General features: G+C 34.2%; 1 protein-coding gene across 1 annotated transcript in view; it reads right to left on the bottom strand.

The window, feature by feature from the left end:
• The window catches only part of NLK (nemo like kinase), a gene marked incomplete at both ends in the record, with an annotated part of 148,921 nt that overhangs the window by 60,375 nt on the left and 67,730 nt on the right, over nt 1-20,816 (bottom strand). Inside the window, one exon of the mRNA XM_084237354.1 lies at nt 2,208-2,337. Within this exon, the coding sequence (XP_084093480.1) occupies nt 2,208-2,337 (130 nt within the window). The remainder of the gene's footprint in view (nt 1-2,207; nt 2,338-20,816) is intronic.

The following is a 20,816-nucleotide window of genomic DNA, read 5'->3' as shown; positions in this document are numbered from 1 at the left end:
GATTTCTGAGGATTAAAGGAATTAATGTATGTAAAGCATCCAGCACACTTCCTGACACATTGTAACAAGAATTAAACACCTCCACTATGATCCTCAAAAAAGAACCATGTTGTAAACTTGGTTTACACATGACCTAGCACTGCACTCTCTACACAGGATACAATTTTAATAAATATTTGTTGCCTTAAGTACATCAAATACTGGTTGCCTCTTAGACTGGCATTCCACACATACCAGGTATGCTGGCCCTGAGGTGTTTTTGGAGATAGATCTGAGAACATAGCATAAATTCATTATGTATAAAAGAGTGGTGCTACTATTCATCTCCAACTCTCTGCCTCACTTTTCAACATTCCCATAAAAGTCAATCACTCTCTTATCTTAGAGCTCAGGAAGTCCAAACAATGGTTATTGTGTTCTAATATGTATAATTTTCAAAAATTCAGTTTCCTTTCTTACACTACTCCCTCTGATTCTGTCTTTGTAACTTAATTAATGACTACAGGAATGAGTAAGGAGCAGAGATGCCAATATAAGCAAATAGTAGCCTATTACATCTCCCTTACTTTAAAAAAGAAGCTGAGTTCTCAAAATAATTCACCACTGAAATCCTTAGTAAGCAAAATGCTACTTCTGAACTATTTCCTCTCTTTGGATACCTTTATTTGGGTCTATGGCAATGTGTGTAAGTTTGTACTCTTTGATGCTGGGGTAGTATTCAGACAAATTGAAGAAATAATTAAGCAAGTATTAGATATCATTTAAACTCATTCCCATAATTTAGATGGAACCGGTCATAAATAGCAGTGTGAATGGAATTTTGAAAGTTACTAAAGCAAACACATTGCTAGGTAATTCCAAAGAGCTGAAAGACAGCAACAACTTTTACAAAAAGTTTAAGGAAAATGAATTTCAAGTGGGGTAGTAATCAACAAAATGAAATCTGTCAAACCAAGCAGCTTTAAGTAAACATAAATTTGATATTCCTAGATTTACCAAATACTTCAAATTTTTACATATTTCTCCAATAAAGTAAGACCCACACTCTGGCCAGAGCTGCCGAAGTATGCAAGCAAACATTAAGACTCATAAGAAATTATCTTTCTGATAAAGTTTTTATTTCAGTAATTAAAACAGCATAGATTGAATACCAAATGCAGAATGTGAGGCAGGTTATTTTTTCATATGAAATTGGAAACAGAGTCAAATGCTAATATCCTCAGGTAAATTTTACATGTATCAAACTTCTTTCAGAATTAGCTATCTTTCACAAACCACAAATGAGTCTGTTCACCTATGGGTCACGACATCACTAAGCACAGTTATACATAATATAACCCGTGTTACCTAAGATCTGTAATATTTTTCTAGAGGAGAAACTGCTTTCTCACATCTTAACTACTGATTAAAAATATTAGAGAATAAAATAAAGCATTTAAAACCAATTAGTTCCATTTAAATCACTCAAACTACACATTAAACCATTTTTATGTTGAATAGTAGTATTGTTCCATAATTAAATATTAACATTTGCTTTGCATCAAGATATTTATCTGTCAATCAATGAATCCTGGAATACACTTCAATTTGCTCATTGTTCACAAATAAAACCTTAATAAAAACCTTGGTTGTGGTCCTTTCTAACTGATTCCCTCTAGAAATGCATGCTTCTTTTCCAAGGAATTTAAAAATATTTAACATTTTATATTCTTAAAATTAAAAGACATTAAGAATGAAAAAGGAAACTACACACCACAATCAGAAGTCAATCTGAAATGTGACATATTCCTAATTTGTTTCCTAATTTGGTGGTTAGGCCTTATACAGCCATACAATTCAATTCATTGCTTAAAATTTCAAACCACTGAATAGAACTTGGATAAAACAGGTTGTCCAGGTGACTCTAACATGCTGTCAGAATGAAAAACCAGTAATACTGACAGTGAAAATTTAAGACAAAGAATATACATAAAAGGAAAACAGTACTGAAAGAATAGAGTTTAGAAAACCTCTGTGTATCCATTTCAAGAAGAATATATGAATTAAAAAACCTCACTTATATGTTTATTCCTTTTTATAGACTGGCATAAAATTGTAGCTGATTTCCAAGTTCTAATTGCATATGCCCTTTTAAATTCTCTTTTGTTCTTTACTTACACAATTAAGCATATTTAGGAAATAGTATCCCCCAAAACAACTTCACTTACATTATCATGTTTAAAAAAACACAACATCTTCAATTCCCGGAAGACCCTTTTGCAAGAGACCAGATTCTGGAAGACGTTGGGCATCTTTTTGAGGGCTACTCTCTTTCCATCTCTTGGATCTGTTACTGACCTAAAGAAGTGATATTTGGGGGGAGAAGAAAAAAGACAGAGAAGTCAATTCCAAATCTTGTTCTTCAATGATTCAGAGCATGACAAATATCTTTATGTGTATACATATACATATATATATATATATATATATATTTGAGTTTGGGTCTAAATTCCTTTTTCTGAGAGATCACATAGCAACACATCTGAAATGGGAATAGTGATGAGGGATGGGGTAGGGGAGAGTACAGAACATGAATACAACTGAGGGTAATTAGTTTTATGCTTTATTTTCAGAACGAAATTCAAGAAGGAAAAATGTTCATTCAGATGCTACCACATTAAGTTCAGTATAGAGAACACAATTTAAATATTTTGGTTTCTTATATAATTCAACATCTTTTAGTAACACGGACTTTAGTACCAACAGCCGCTGAGCAGTGTCCCCTCGAGCGCCAGCTTAAGGCTGTAGTGTCTAGGTTATGATATCCTCTTCCTTTTGTTTCTCAGTACTTGGTGTGGTAGCTGCCTCCTACAGTTAATATATCTTTAATAGTTCTGAACCCCTTCTTTTCTCTTTTAGTGTCCTAATACTTGTATAGCCAATTCCCTATGCTTGAAACAGTAGAATGGTTTCCATCTTGCAGACTGGACCAAATCAATACATACTAAGTCAAATAGTTAAGAGAAACAAATCAATAAATTTGGTAAATATGGCCATCTGGCATATTGATTTTCCATGAATTAACCTAAGGCTTTTTTCCCTTTCACCCATCATCCATGACTGGTTGACCTTGTAGAATTTATTCTTGTCAAATTAATTTTGCCCTATTTTCATTTATCACTTCTAGCTACCATTATCTGTTGGTTCCAGTTTCAGTCACCCAATGCTTTGGCTATCTCTTCCAAATATGTGCCATTTTAAAATGCAATGGAGTTGTTATCGAAGTCTTTGTCCAAGTTATTAAAGTTCAGAACAAGACTGAGAATAGACCTCTGTAACAGACACAACATTACAAACCATCTATAAGATTGTCATACAATCACTAATCTTGGGTATGGTTATTCAATTTACTAACTACCATCACTCAGTTTATATCTTCATCTCATCCACAAGAAAATCAGGCATTCATTAAACTGCCTTTCTGAAAACAAAGCATTCTCATTATCTACCTATGTGTAAAACCGTATCAATTGTGCATACCATGACTATAAATTCATTTTAGCAGTTACTACTTCCTCCCCTAAATGCTCACAGAACTTTTAAATGGCGCATTTTAGTATTTTTTCAGAGCATGAGGACTTGACTTTCTTCTACTGGTTGAAAATTTGGTGAGGCAATTAAGTGTCAACATTTGAAAATGTTCAATAGCTCAAAACCTAATTCAACCAGGCCAAGAGACCTAATATTCTTGACTGGTGCTTAAAAAATACCAATCAAAAATCCATTAATACACTGCTTATATCCATATAAATGAGAAAAATAAAATAGAAACAATATTTATTCAGTTTATAAAATAAATTTTCTACTTAAATATATCATTTTTCTGTAATTATATACTAAAAAAGAATAATGTCAATGAAATAATAAGGAAGGAAAATTCTGGCTCACAGCTTACATTTAGTTGTCATGTCTCTTGAGTCTTCTTTAATCTACAGTAGCTAGTATTTATTTGTCTTTCATAACAGACATTTTTGAAGAGTATTAATATAAGTAAGTTATCCTATAGACTTCCTCAATTTGGGTTTGTCTAGTGTTTTCTCACGATTAGATTGAGATTATGCATTTCTGATAGTAATAACAAAAAGTGATATCTTCTCAGTGCATCATATTAGGAAAAGAGACACACATTTTTAGTTGTCCCATTGCTGGGATAACTTTGATCACTTGGATGTCTGCCAAGTTACTATTTTTCCCCTTTATAACTATGTAAATATTCTATTCCTCATCAAACTTTGACCCACTGCCTTTTGCATCCATTGATGATTTCAGTCTGAATTTCTTATTACTATAATGGTCACAAGATGGTAGTTCAATAATTTTAATATCTCTGATAGCTAGGCTACACAATAAATATCAGTTTTTAAAAATCAAGAATTTAATACAACACCCATTCCAAAGGTCTCATAGAGCATACTGCCTCCCAACTTCTGACTTCTTACTGGTCTTAATACTACTGTGGGAAGGAAAGCTGCTCTGTTTCAGGCTCAAGGTTAGAACTGTGACTTGTAATGTTTTAAGGTAAAATGCACAAAGCAGCATTTTATTTTATTACTCATGCAAAAGTCAGTCATGCCTATGGCTGGTAACAATATAACTCTAATGAATGTGAATGGCAGTGCAGTAATTTCACGCCATGTTGAGTTTGTTCTCTCTTAACTTGAGGTAGCAGATGTTTTAGTTCAGCACAAACAGTACCACAGAACACAGATAAGTATGGAAGCCTGTTTTACAGGAATTCTTTTATTTTCTTTCTTACTGAAAGGCTTTCTGTTCTTAGTTTCTCTGCTGCTATAATACCCTGGCTAGACCAACTGCATTTGTTAATGAAGCTCCAGCTGTAGAGATAATGAAAACACTTAGGACAACTTTCTTCATTTCAGAAAAAAGAGCCATCCTTCTACCTACATTCACTTACTAGTCAGTTACTTTCTCTACCAAATACTGGATCCCTCAATAAAATAGTGCCATCTGTCACTTCATCTGATTACCTTCACAAACATTCAAGCTAACATAGGTATTTACTTTCTAAAATTTAAGTTAAGGTTTGAATCTGCAAACAGTACATAAAAGATAAAAGTTTTAAGAATTGTAAGAATCCTTTCTAAGATCTGTGAAGAATGTATCATCCTCTACACTTAAAATACAAGTTCGGGGCCTCCCTGGTGGCGCAAGGGGTTAAATGTCAGCACTATGAAGCTATCTGCAACTACTGCAGCAGGAGTTCATTGCAACCCACATGGCGCAGCAGACCTCTCCTGTCTTGCCTGCTGCTCCCCTCAGCAGTGTATTCAGTCAGTCCTCCTGTTCTGATCTCCATTCTGTGTGTGGTGAATCCTCTTACTCCCTGCACCTCTGGCCCGTACCCCAAGTCTTGTATGCATAATTAAATAAAAAAAAATACAAGTTCAACTGTTTTTTGAAGAGCCAGAAAAATCTACAAATCATTCCTCAGAGACATAGAGACAGTCAAAAGAGTACAATACTAAAAACGGGAAGCTTTTTAGACCTAGTATAGTTGTTTTATTGTTGTTTTCTTAATCCCAGGAAGCTGTGACCATGCCACAAATTTGCTTAAGTTACTGACAAGCAGAAGGGTTGAAATGAAACGAGTAAAATTTTATTATTGGGGATATCTTCCCAGGCACTAGAATGTTACATTAGAACATTTTTTAAATTAGTGTAACTAGTCAGCAAGAATCTCCAAGAAATTATGCTACTCATTCATTTTGTGTGAAGAATCTTTTCCCTATGTTTTAGCAGTTTTAAAGTTCATGTTTTTGATATAGGTTTTTAACCATTCAAAGCAAATACCTTATAATGAAAATGTTTTAACTTGGTTGAAGAAAATCAAGTTCCTCTAATTCTTTTCACTAAGCTTATAATCAGCAATCCTCTTTTTTTTTTTTTGCAATACATACTACAATTACTATGTCAACCGTACCAATACAGTACATGTCTCAGTAATAAACTTTCTAAACAGACTCTAAATATTTAGATTACTGCCTTCACATTTATTTTGAAATTCATTTCCTTAGAAGTTATTTTTACTTGTATTTAGATTAAGTCAGTTTGAAAGAACAACAGTAAACTATGAGACAAAAATTTTTTTTAAACAAGTCTAGAAAATATGTTATTTATACCTTGTTCAAGGATACTATAGGCTTATAACTATAGTACATGTTCAAGGATACTATAGGCTTATACTAAGGAATTTATTTTTACATCTCTCTGACCTTTCTAACCAGCATTTTAACAGACTACAGTTCATGTGCACTCTGACATAATTAAGAGAGTTGCATTTTCTTTAGAAGACTAAACCTTCTAGGTTTCCCTGCCACCATCAATACATGTAAAAAGGAATCTCATCTTTCATATTGGGATAATCTGTCTCATCAATTGTGGTTTCTGATTTTACAAAACTTTTACCAAAAGTTGGTATTTACTGAGTTAGCGCTATATACTTTTATTTCAAGATATTTATAAAATGATACCAAATTTATTAATCTGATATTATAAGGTAAAGGGGGCTTATATAATAGCTAAATGAAGGCAGTAAAATAGTTCATTATTTTTCTCACATCCTCCTAACATTACACTATTGTTGAGAATTAAAACATATACATTTAATTGAGTTAAATAAGAATTAAATATCCTCTAACTCTGTGTTTAAGAAATAGAATGAACCCAGAAAGGAGATAGCACTGGGACATTCTGATCTGTATGTCTCATACACCTAAGGGTGCTGAAAACAGGAGGTAGGAGGAATATCTAAGCCATCCAAAAGAGCTGTCATATTTATTTTCAAGTTCTTAGTACTAATGATTAAGATCTAATCTTAATTTCCGGCCAAAATTATTGGTTATGTTAAAATATAGGTACTAATTATTGTTGCTAATATAAATATATATGCTAATTATTGTTGTCTTGGGAATATTTTATTGCTTTTAAGAATATGACCTTTCAGGGGCCACTGCAGCCTGAGTTCGATCCCTGGCCAGGGAGCTGACCCACACGGGGCAGCAGACCTCTCCTGTCTTGCCCGCTGCTCCTCTCAGCAGTGTATTTCAGTCAGTCTGTCTGTTCTGCTCCCCACTCGATCTCAGGTGAATGAATCCTCTCACCCCCTGTACCTCTGGCCTACTCCCCAGTTCTCATATGCATAAATTAAAAAAAAAATCTTAAAAAAAAAGTCTGACCTTCCTGTAGGAAAACTGCCACGCTGTCTTCTCTATGGGGTTTTTCTCATATTAGATGGTGAACATGACACAGCCTAGTCTGCAGTCTAGAGAAGTTTTCATGACCCACTCACTAACTACAGTCCTCTCCCGGAAACAGACCTATGAATACTGTATGGGGAGGAAAACCAGTTGCATTGAAGGAAAGGTTTCTGTACAAAGCCACAGAAAATACTCAAAACTACATCTCCTCGCATTTCAGTAATTCTGGGCAAGAAGTGATATATACTTATGTGTATATAGGTGAAATGACATGAGATCTAAATTTTTAAAAAATATTTCAGTAAAAAGGATTATTGAAACAAGCGAAGCAACTCCTAATAACTACTGAATCTGGGTGGTGGACATAACGGGATCTAATCATTAAAAAGTAAAGAAAATGTAGGAAATTTTCAAAATAATTTATGAAAAAATTTAAATACTATTCATAATAATATATAAAATCCAGTATCTGAGATTAAATCTAACAAAGTTACATATACCTCTATATAAAAAGACTAAAAAAACCAAACATGGAGCGCAATTAAAGAAATAAAGGGCGACTGTAGCAGCAGGAGAGCACAGTGCAGGATCTCTATGATTGGAGCAGACAGTGAAGGAGAGAGGAGTCCTGGAACCCTCAGTAGCTTTTTCAGGTTTTTTTTTTGCGTTTGCCAGGTACACGGCCGGGTCTACATTCTCTCTGGGCTCTCCGGCATTCTCTCCTGGCCTTTGCTTCTCTGCTCCTTTCGCTCTGCTGGCGTCCTCATGACGCTGCCCTTATGAGCCCAGTCTCTCAGCTCAGGTATACCAACCTACGTATGCCCACACCAGGTGCCCGCCATCAGGCATGCATTCAGGACCGCAGGGATCCATCATTAATCCATTAGGACAACCATTTACCCTACAGAGACATACCATATTCATGGGTTAGAAAACAATATTGTAAAAATTTCAATTCTTCTCACATTTATAGATTCAGTGAGATTTCAAACAAGACCCGAAAATGTATTTCGTTGTATGGAACTGGAGAGATTAGTTCTAAAGTTTTTAAGGAAACGCAAATATGCCAAGGACAGCTAAAATACTCTTGAAAAACAAAATGAGTGGTAAAATTTGTTCTATGACACATGAAAACTTACTATAAAGCTATAGTAATCTAGAGAGTGTGATTTTGGATCATCAGAACAAGGAAATAGGTATATAATCCAGAAACAGGTTCGTGTGTGTTTAAAAGTTGTGCCTTAATGTTTCTCAGCTTCAAACCTAACCATCTAAACAATGCTCTGTAATTCTGGGGCTAAGACTGCAGATCACATTTAGGTTTTGCCAACTGGTTCCACATTAGGACCTGCCAATAGGTGGCTTTAGGGGACACTGCAAAGCTGGAGAAGGAAAAAAGGACTTTCTGCTGTTGCTTTGGTTTGAGTCACCCAAGTAATATTTCTTTACTTCCAGCAGTGCTAGTGCCGTCCTAGAATAGCAGCTGCACCCAATTTATAGTTTTTTCAACACTTATAGAATCAACCTTACTGCATCTTCCACCCAGGTACCAGCACCTGTGAGCTAGTATCCTCTCCTGACCTGCCTCAATTTCTGCTGCATGGGATTTTAAGTCTAAATAATTCCAACTTCTTCCTTTATTCCTCCAGCTTTAGGATATTAGCTACTTCCATGACACCTCAGTATTCTCTTATCTTTCTACTATTAATCAACAACATTTTTTTCCATATGAAACTGTTTAACCGGTGTGGTTCCTTCTCCTGATTGGACCCAGGCAGATAATCCTTCTCATGAATGGTACTGAACAACTGGATATCTGCACGGAAAAACATAAACCTTCACTCATACACAAAAATAAATTCCAGACAGTTTGTAGATATAAGTGTGAAAAGCAAAATCTTGTAATTTTAAAAATATAACATAGAAACTATCTTAATGAAATTGGGGCAGGGAAAAAATTTCTTCTAAACAACACAAAGCACTAATCATAATGGAAAAAAAGTGTTGTATTTGGTTACTTTAAAATAAAGAATTGAAAAATGCCCCTTTTTGACAAGTTCTTGTTCAATATAAAACTTCTGTACATTGTAGAGTAAAATTGCAAGACACACAGCAGGAGAAGCTTGCAACACACATCTAAGTAACAGGGATCTTATTCAGATACAAAAGGAACATCTACAAGTCAATTTTTTAAAGGGCTTGAATAGGCATTTTACAGAAAACATTAATTCTAATGGACAATAAATATGAAAAGGAGCTTGATCTCATTAGTCATTTGAGAAATGAAAATTAAAACCACAATGAGAAAGTATTATGTAATCACTAGAATGACTAATATTCAAATGTCTGAAAATACCAAATATTTTCTGAAGATGTGGTATAGACTGCTACTAAGATGGTAAATTGGTATAATCACTTTGTTTTTTTTTTTTTTAAAGATTTATTTATTTATACAGCACTGGGTACAGTCTGAAGCGCGGAAGGGCGAGAGAATTCACCAGAGCCAGAGCGGGGAGCAGAACAGGCAGAAGGACCGAAGTACACTGCTGAGGGGAGCAGCGGGCGGCAGGAGAGGTCTGCGCGCCATGTGAGACCCTCCTCAGGTGGGTGGGGAGAAGCCGGGGATTGAACCGGCGCCGCAGAGGTTGTGGGCAGCTTCACAACCCAGCGCTCAACTGCTGCGCCACCAGGGAGACCCTATAATCACTTTGTTAATAGGTTAGTATCATGTGCTAAAATGAAGTTATGTATATACTGTGACATAGCAATCTGACTCCCAGGTACATATTCAAAAGGAATTGTACAAAACTATGCATTTAAACATATACACAAGTGGGTTCATGGCAACAGTATTTGTTATACCCTTAAAACTAGAAACAACCCAAATATTCATGAGTACTAGAATGGATAAACAAATGGTTGTATATTCATATAATGGAATACTCTACAACAATTAAAATGAATTACCACCACATGCAAGAGCATGGTTGAATATCACAAACATAATTTTGAACAAAAGAAACCAGTCACAAATGAATAGGTATTATAAGAATTCATTTTTATAATATTAAAAATATAAGCAAAGTTAACTCTAATATTTAGGGATGAATATTACAGTGATAAAAGTTATTAAGAAAGGAAGTAGCTACCATAAAATGAGAAGACTGGTTATCCTGGAGAGGAGGAATAATGGTGGGGCAGGGTATAGGGGATTTCTAAATGCTGGTGATGTCCTATTTCTAATAGGGATGATGGGTATAGAGCCATGTACTTTGTGAGAAACTACTGAGCTGTTTATTTAATTTTGTGTACATTTCTGTATATAGCTCATGTAACTAAAAAGGTTTTATTAAGGCAAACTTTCCGATTAAAATTTTAAGCATAAAAAAGTATTTTAGTCTGTAAAATGACTAATTTTTAAGGAGGATGATTCTTTAAAGTTATACATTATAACAGCCCAATGGGTTTTTCTTATCTTTCCTTGTGCCACTGGTTCATTCTGTAGAGTGGAGTATACACAATAACTTTTTTATGTTTTGGTAGAATTCCAAAGGAATTTGCTTGCTTAAAAAAATAAATGTTTTCTTCTCATTACACAAGAATATGCTATTAAGGAACGTTCCACAGGAGAGAGCTGTCAGCAGAATTATAGCAGGACTATAGCCCCACCCCTAATCTAATCACAATCTTCTACTTCTTCCATTGTGAAGCAAAATGCTGAGACAGCTATAATGTATAGACATGCTTTGGGTTTTTAATTAGTTAGCCTTTTAAAAATAACTAAAACCTAAAATATTACAAATATGAAGCAGGAGGCAGGACTTCCAGCTGTGGCAAACTGAAGAGGTCAGCAAATCACATTCCCCCAAAACAACTTGACAAAAGTGTTAAAAGTAACCATTTCAGGAGTCCAGAAAACAACCAATGAAAAACAGCAAATTTAAGTGTTTATGAAAAATTGTGGAAGTTTGGGTAAGAACACTGCTTGGGGCTGCTGCTTATACCCACTCTGCAATCTCCATCCAAGCACAGTTCATGTAATAGCTGTATCTGGGCTGACCACGAAAACCAGAAGCTTCACTCACAGATGTTGCTGATAATGATGTGAAATGGCAGGTGTAAACCCCACACACCCAGTGGCACTGATAGTAGAAGCACTCAAGTCAACTGGAAAAGAACAGAGAAAGCTTAAAGCCCTGCTAGTGCAAGGCTGCTGTCCCAACTGGAAAGAGGGGGAGACTAACAGGAATTTAAACTTTCACAAGGAGATTCTGGAAATGAGAGTTACAGAAGGCTGGCTAAACTCCCCCTGCATCCTAGCTGTAAGTCGCACATGCTCAGAGTTGACCTGGGAGGGCCTAAGCTCCCTACATGTCTGTGGCTGACTAGATGGCTTCCCACATGTTGAAGGGAGGAACCGAGAGGCTCAGCAAAAAAAGATTAGGGCATACTTAGAAACTATAATAGATGATCTCCCCCCCCACACACACAGATGGATCAACTCAAGAACACAACCTTTAGCCATTCATTAGCTGACTACTAAACTATGCAAAAACAGAGGGGACCCCAAGAAGGTCAGGCTAAAAACTGAAATAGCAATTTAAAAAATCTATGTGAGGAGAGATGAGTAGATACACCCGACATAGAAAGATTCCAGTCAAGTTACTTAAGTATTAGCAAGCATATATAATAACAATTATGACAACTGGCAGCAGTCCTTCTGCCCACCTGTGACTATGCAGGTGCTTCTTTTCACCAACTCTTTCCCTCTGCAGGGCAGCAGCCTTCCTGCCTGCCCGTGACCTGTACCATTCTGGGGCTTCTCTTCACTGACCTTCCTTAGCGGATGTAGCTCTCCTCAAGGCCGCCCACCTGCAACCACATAGGCCTCTCTCAGCAAACCTGTCCCTTTTGGGGCAACAGTTCCTGCCTAGTTGTGTCTATGCAAATGTCTTTTACTTTTCTGTCCCATTTCTAATAAACCTATTCTTAAAACAACAAAAACAAAAAATTACGACAACTCTCAGGGGTGGGAGGGGGAGCAGATCCTGAGCTATTATAATACATTATTAAGCATATCCAGTTTTGTTTATCTTTAAATTACAAGACTTATGAAAATGTGGTCTATACTCAGGGTAAAAATGCAGTCAATAAACTGAGAAAGACTTCAAAAGCAACTACAATCATATGACATTTCAGTGAATGATGAATGAAATATATGATGGTGGTTTCAACAGGCTATATCATATAGCCTAGGTGTATAGTAGGTTATACCATTTAGGTTTGTGTAATTGTACTCTATGACATTTGCATATCGATGAAATTGACTGAAGATTCATTCTCAGAATGAATCCCAGTCATTAAATGTGTGACCATACAATGTTCAAAGAATGAAAGGAAACCACATTTAAATAACTAAAGCAAATGAAAATGACTCAACAAAAACAGAATCTACCAAACAAGAACAAATCAAATTCTAGAGTTGAAAAGTACAATATTAGAAATGAATAGCAGATATGAGATAGCAGAAGAAAGAATCAGTGAACTTAAAAGATAGATCAATAGAAATTAAACAATCTCAAGAACAGGGAGGAGAAAGTCTGAAGAAAAATGGACAGTCTCAGAGACCTCTGCAATCACATCAAGTGTAACAACATACATCTAATGTGAGTACAAGGAAAAAAGGAGAAAAAGGTAGAAAAAATATTAAAACTTTCATAATATTGTGATGAAAGTTTCCAGATCCTGAAAGTCTAAAAAAATCCCAAGTAGAACAGACACAAGAGGTCAACACTTAGACACTTCACAGTCAAACACAGATTAATATAAAGCAAAACTTTTGAAAATAATGAGAACAACAGCTGATTTCCAGAAGACAGAGAATGCCATATTTGCAGTTGTGGTGGTGAGGGATGGACAAAAAATTCTACATCCAGCTAAAAAAAAGGTCCTAACCTTCAAAAATAAGGCAAAATGAAAACATTCCAGGTAAGTAATGATTGAAAGAATTTGTCACCAAAAGACTTGCCTTATAGTAATAGAGTTCCTTTAGTGTGTAAGGAAAATACATCAGAGGGTAATTCAAATCCACAGGAAGAAATGAAAAACTAGAAATGGCAAATATGTGAATAAACAGAAAAATATATTACTGGGGGTTTATAAAAATGCAGATGTAATATAAATGCCAATAGCACAAAAGGGGAAGGGAATTAGGCAACACTGGAGCAAAGTTGCCGTATTTTACCAGAATTAAGATAGTATTAATCTGACAGATTGTTTAAAAGTTAAAATGAAAAAAAAAAAGTTAAAATGCATACTGTAACTTCTAAACTAGTAAGAAAATGACTTAAAAAATCCCAAAAGATAAAAATAATCACTAGGTGATTTAAAACAGTAAACTAAAAATATTTTAACACAAAATGAGGAATACATTTTTGCAATACAAATTTGACACACACAAAAAAAGAAAGAACAGGGAATGAAGAAACACAACAGAGAAACAAACAATAAAATGGCAAATGTAAATCCAATCCTATCAATAGGTAGACTAAATGTGAATGGGTTAAACACTTGAACCACAAGATAGAGATCATATGACTTAATTTTGAAAAAGCAATATCCAAGTATAGGCTAACTACAAAGGTCACACTTTAAATTCAAATGTTAAAACATGTCAGAAGTGAAAGGCTGAAAAAAGATATACCAAACAGTGATCACATGAGAGACACTATATCTATACAGAAGAGAATACATTTTAAGACAAGAAATATTACCAGGGGTCTTCCTGCCTGGTGACGCAGGCAGTTGAGCACAACGCTGTGAAGCTGTCTGCAGCCTTTGCATGAGGGTTTGATCCCGACTGGCTGGGAAGATAGCCAGATGGCACAGCAGACCTCTCCTGACTTGCCCGCTGCTCCCCTCAACAGTGTATTTCAATCTGCCTGTTCTGTTCCCCACTCTGTCTCTGGTGAATCCTCTCACCACCCCCCCCCCACCCCCACACCTCTGGCCTGTACCCTGGTTCTTGTATAAATAAATAAATCTTAAAAAAAAAAAAAAAGAAATATTACCAGAGACAATGAAGGGCATTTTACAAAAAAGAAAAATATAACAATTATAAACATATATATACTTAAAAGAGCCCCAAAATACAAAGCAAAACTTGATAGGAAAGAATAGACAATTCAACAATTGTATTTTGGAGTTTTCAATATCCCACTCTCAAAGATAGCAGAAATTAGGCAAGGTGAGAAATGAAATTTAGGAAATCCCCAAACACAAGGACATTAGACAATATATTTCTAAATAATCCACAGGTCAGAGAGACAATCATTTGTGAAATTAGAAAATATTTTGAATAATTAAGACACAATATATCAAAATTTACTGGATACATTCAATGCATAGAGGGGAAATTTATTGCCATTAAAGAGCTGTTGGAAATAAAGGCCTTAAGTCAGAAATATATAAGCTTCTACCTAAGCCAAATTAGAAAAAGAAATTAAACCCAAATAAGAGATATTTTATAAAGATAAAAATGGAAACAAAACAAAAACAAACAGGAAATATGAAATAGAAAGTTGGTTCTTTGAAAGAGTTAGTAAAAAGATAATCCTTTAGCTGTCTGCTCAAGAAAAAAACAAAGATGAATAAAAAAAACAAATGGACAAAATTAAGAATGAAAAATGGGACAACACTACTGACCCTACATGAATTATAAGAAACATAAGGGAATATTAACAGCTTTGTGTTATCAAATAAGGAAACTCAGATGAAGTAGAAAAAGTTTAAAAAAGATAAAAATTACTGAATATCTCACAAAGAAAGAAAATGTAAATTATGTTATAAGAAATTAAGTCACAATTCAAAATATTCCGTCAAGTCCAAATGATATCATTATTCAATTACATGAAATATTTTAAGGAGAAATAGTATAAGTCTTTCAGATATTCTTTCAGAGACTGAGAAGGGACCACCTTCCAACTCATTCTAAGAGGTCAAAGTCAAACAATATTACAAGAGATAAATAGTAATTTAATATCCTGCATGAATATAGATAGAACATTCATAACAAAAAAGTAGAAAATCAAATCCAACAAGATAAAATGTAATGACCTGTTCATGATTAAAATATCTAACAAACTAGAAATAGAAGGAAATTTCTTCAATCTGATAAAGGAAATCCATGAGCTACATACAGCTAACAACTTAATTCACAATAAAAAGTTGGATTCTCTTTCCTAAGGTCATGAACAAAGCAAAGATGTATGCTCCAGTTATGGCTATTCAAATTTTATAGGAAACTAAACAGTGGAATCCAAAATGGGAAGGAAGAAATAAAACTTGTTTTATTTGCAAATGATATGATCCTTTATGCAGAAAATCCTAAAGGAATACAAAAAATGCTACTGGAAATAATAAACAGGTTTATTAAGGCTGCAGGATGTTTAAGATCATTTTACAATAATCTATTGTATTTCTATATACCAGCAATGAACAATCTGAAGATGAAATTAAGAAAACAATTCCATTCACAATAGAATTAAATTGAATAAAATACTTAAGGGAATAAATCTAACAAAAGACATGTAAAATGTTGCACTGCAAGCTACAAAACACTACTGAGATAAATTAGAGAAGATTTCAATAAAAATAAATAACATTTCATATTTGTGAATTGGAAAACTCAATGTTAAGAGGACAATTCTCCTCAATAGTGATTTAGAAATTCAGTGCAATCCCAGATACTTTGGAAAATATGCTTTTTCTTGAAAAGTTAAACTTACCCAAAGGCCCAGCAACTCTTAAGTATCTATACAGGGAAAATGAAAACATGCTCATACTAAGAATTATAGGTGACTGTTCATAGCAGTATTATAATAAAAAACTAGTAAGAGAAACCCATCAACTAGTGAATAAATGGTACATCTACACAACATAATAAAAAGGAACAAATTAGTACTTACTAACATATGGATAATTCTCAAAGGTACAATACTAAGTGAAATAAGTCAGACACAAAAGACCACATAATATATGATGCCATTTATAAAACATCTTTAAAAAGAGAAGCATATTTAGATACAGAAGCATTTCAGTGTTTACTTGATGGGGGACTGGCTTTAAATGGTTGTTTGGGATGATGAAAATATTCTAAAACTGGGTTTTGGTGATGACTGTGCAAAAGTGGAAATTTACCAAAAATCACTGAGCTATATATTCTTAATGGATGAATTTTATGGCATGTAAATTACGCCTCACTAATAGCAAAAACAAATCATCACCTCAGAACATGACTGTTAGAACATCCGGGCCCTATTCTGATTTTATCCTTTAGAATTTCCTCCCTTGACAGTAATACAATTTTCTACTTTTCTACACAGATCACATATTAATCATTTAGTCAAGAAATATAAAAAATTTCTCTTTTTCCTTTTAATATCAGTGTTTTGTTTAACTCTAATCCATTTGGAAATTCTTATAATGCATACAAGGTATTAGTTTATAACAATATAAGCTATGAATCAAATTTTGGAATTGCCTGAGTTCTATGGTTTTTCTGTTTATTTTCCAAACAACACTTATTTGATAATTATCACTTAATGTTTGTCTTACATCATTTCACATGTACTTTATTGCCATTTTCTCAAATCCTTTGAAGTAGCTACCATCAAATTTAGTATAAAAGCATCAACTGGTAGGCTTTAGAATGTCACTTGGAAGACTGCTTAAATTTTTAAAGAGTTTAAAGAGTAATATGTATTTTTCCCCTCCCACTTAAAAAGACAGTTAATTGGAAGAAAGAAATGAAAACCATCCCAGGTATAGATCTAAAGTACACCAGTCTTGGGCCTCCCCGGTGGCGCAGTGGTTGAGCGCTGGGTTGCGAAGCTGCCTGCGGCCTCTGCAGCAACGGTTCAATACCCAGCTGCTCCCCGGCCACTGGAGGAGGGTCCCGCATGGTGCGCAGACCTCTCCTGCCGCCCGCTGCTCCCCTCAGCAGTGTACTTCGGTCCTGCTCCCTGCTCTGGCTCTGGTGAATTCTCTCACCCTCCCACGCTTCTGACTGTACCCAGTGCTTGTATAAACAAAACAAATAAATAAATAAAACAATAAAGTCAATCATTCAATCTACATTTATTAAAAAAAAAAATAAAGTACACCAGTCTTTGGATCAAACATCAATTTTAAAATTTCATATTATCAGATTAAAAAGAGATTAAATAATTACAAACTATAAAATCTCAGGTAAAGAGGGATGTATTTGCTTCAGTCACAGCTCATTAGCCATGATAGAGAAGCCACCTGTTACAGCACAGCTAGAATTTCAGGTGTGCATTACATGGTAGGTGGATTTTCAATCCTCCTCTGGGATATGAATTTGAAGACAGCATTGGGTACCTGTTTCCTTTCCCTCCAATTAAGATAGAAAACCCTGAACCAAGGTGAAGATTGAAGGTAACAATCTGAGACACTAATGCAGAATGTGACTGAATACAGAAAATGACTGGCTGCTGTCATTTTACTGACCTAACAAAACTATCTGTATAGAAGAACGGAAGCCTTAGTAAGTCAAGCAGAACTAAAGTGGGACTCAATGGTGCAATAGTTTTAGAGGTGGGAGTCAGAGAATGTGGCCTTTTGAAAATAATAAAATGGACTTAGAAACTAAAACAGTATCAGTTTGTTCTTATATAGTTTCTTTTTTGTTACTTATATCCATAATGCCATCCCTGAGAAAAGGGTTTTCTCCAACCTACAATGTTCCATGTAAAAAAGATTTCAAGTGTTCCTTAAGTATTGTACTTCCACATGGATCTTGAATCACTTCTTGAGAGCTTGTTCTGCTTGTTATCTTCATTTAAGGAAGACTGAAACCAACCATCAAAGTAAAGAGGATGAGAAATGTCAGATTTGCTTACCCAAAAAGTCTGTCTGAAATTTCACCACCACTAATAACATTTTAACAAACATAACTAAATACTAGCCCCCTGCTTTCCATGGACTGGTCCCACTTTGATGAAATAAAATGAATGTTCATACACAGCAATTACTATCGCACAAATCCTCAGGAGAAAAACTAGAGAAATAAGAAATTAACACGGTCTGAGAGGCTAGGAAAGCATTTTTACATATTTTTATTTTATTACTCAAAATCCCAGCCTACTCTTAGAGAATATAATAGTTTTATAAACAGTGTAATAAAGTCAACATCAGGCATGAAACATATTAATCACTAGACAAAGGGTCAACTGGGAATCCCCTTCAAATTGAAAAGGAATTCTGAAGTGTTTTTAATAAGTATCAACTATAACAAAATTAAACAGTGAGAGTATACAAAATAACTGTATAAGTAAAAAAAGGTACAGTAGTCAGAATACATTTTTCAAAGAGTTAATCAATCTTAAAACTATTTCCCTTAGAACTTTAAACTAAAAACCTGACAATTTTAAGACGATACTGTATTTCTGCCTATTTTCAAGTTTTATTTAGAAGTTTGGTTTTAATAATTCATCACTGACATACTAATTGAAAATAATAAAATGGTGCTAACCAGATACATTAAAAATCTAAGCATATTTCCAATTTCATTATTTCATCTGTAAAGACAATAAAAATTTCCCTTAAATTATATTTTTAGGACTTTAAATATGTAGTAACTATTTGAAGCTTCTTTTTCAAAAATATATGTCTGAATACAAACAACTTTCAAACAAAAAATTACAAGTTACAAAAGTTCTAAAGTTGAGGAAAAGGGTAAAGTACAAGCTGAGATTTTAACTCAGTAAAAAGGCATACGATGCATAATCTGAATGGTAGCTGGATTATTAAATTCTATATACTTCCAGAGAATAATATACAGGACTCATCCTTGTTACTCTATATAATACTTTTTAACACTATACATAAAGTTGTAGGAATCAGAGTAGGAATCATATATTGCAAAGTAAAACTTGCCTCCACTTTACTGTTTTTTTCAAGACAGAGTGGTGAGGATGTTCTAAGTGTTTTTATGGTGGACCACAAACCAGAAATGCTATTTCCTTTTCAAAAGGTTTTTATTAGGTATGTAGCTTAGAAGTCCTTTAAAGAGTTCATGTAGCAAAAATGAAGGCAGAATAAATTTAACATTAGAAATGTTCTACTATTCTGCTTTGTAATGGGCAAATCCCTTTGTCAAAATCATACTAAAGGTGAAAAAAAACTACTAATCTGGGGGAAAAGATCCTCAGTAATTCAAGATAGACAATAATAAATCTAATAGACAGATACACAAATAAAAATGTAAATTTTACTAACATGTGGAAAAGAAACACGTAAATAGATTTTGAATCAGGAGAAGAGTGCGGCAAAATGTATTTTCCCAAATTAGCCATAATAATTCCAGTCTCACAAATTCTTTAAAACCTCACCATTCTTCTCTCAGAGACATGGGTGCTAACTTCTTTCACTTTCCTTGAATCTGGGGGAAGCCTGTGACTAAGTGTTGTTTAAATGGTGAAATTCTCCCAAACATAAATCAAAGTTGAGCTATCCTGCAGCCACCATGTTGAAGTGACCACTGAGTAACAGAGACTTGAGGAGCTCAAGCTGTTCCATTTGGTGTCAGCCTGGACAGCTCCAAAGTCTGGAGAAGACCCAGGTCTATACAGAAGAGAATGCCCATATGATTCCAATGTCTAACTCATTCCCTCTAAAGTTGCCTGACATGTGAGTGAAGTACTGAATCCTTCAAACTAGACAAACTTACAAGTTAATACCACTAAATGACCCTAGTGAATGTCATGTGGGGCAGAAATGCCCAGTTAACTCTGCCTAACTAAATAAGTTACCTGATACACAGACTGTGAACAAATAAAATAATTGCATTTTAAGTCCCAAATTTGGGCAGGCTTATTATACAGCAACTGATAATTGGCACATGTTGTTAAGATTTATCTGAAGAATTAATATTGATGAATATCTAGGAAAATAATAAAATAATATACTTTGCATACATATTTGAAATATAGTAAGCTACAAATTAAACTACAGAAGTTATGGTATGGTATTAGAAGAGATATAAATACCTATTAAAATAGAAAATTTTGAAAGACTTAACTAGATAGGATTTTAGAGAATGATAAATGTATTTCAAATCATATGGAAAAATACATTTTTCAATTAAGATACTAGAACAACTAACTACCTTGGGGTTCATAAGAGATAAGTTGTATATTTATTGCATATTTCATGCTAAAACAAACAAAATTTACAGATAGATTGAATATTTAAAAGTAGAAAATAAAGTCACAGAATTATCTGATGAATGTTTACATATTCTTCAAATGGGCAAGACTTAGTTCTAAGCATGACAAAATGCAAACATCACAAAAGAAAACTGTAAAATTTAACTAAGTAACAATTATAAGCACTCTAAGAAAAGGGAAAACATTTTCCAATGTGCTAAAAAATATTTATCATGTATTGTTTCATACACTAAGAATTTTAACAATAGAAAAAACATAAATAGCCCAATAGAAAAAAATGGGCAAAGAGCATAAACAGGAACTTCACAGA

The sequence above is a fragment of the Talpa europaea genome, assembly GCF_964194135.1.
Source record: "Talpa europaea genome assembly, chromosome: 7".
Classification (NCBI taxonomy): domain Eukaryota; kingdom Metazoa; phylum Chordata; class Mammalia; order Eulipotyphla; family Talpidae; genus Talpa; species Talpa europaea.
The sequence above is the reverse complement of the archived record's forward strand: the minus strand, read 5'-3'. Positions and strand labels throughout refer to the sequence as shown.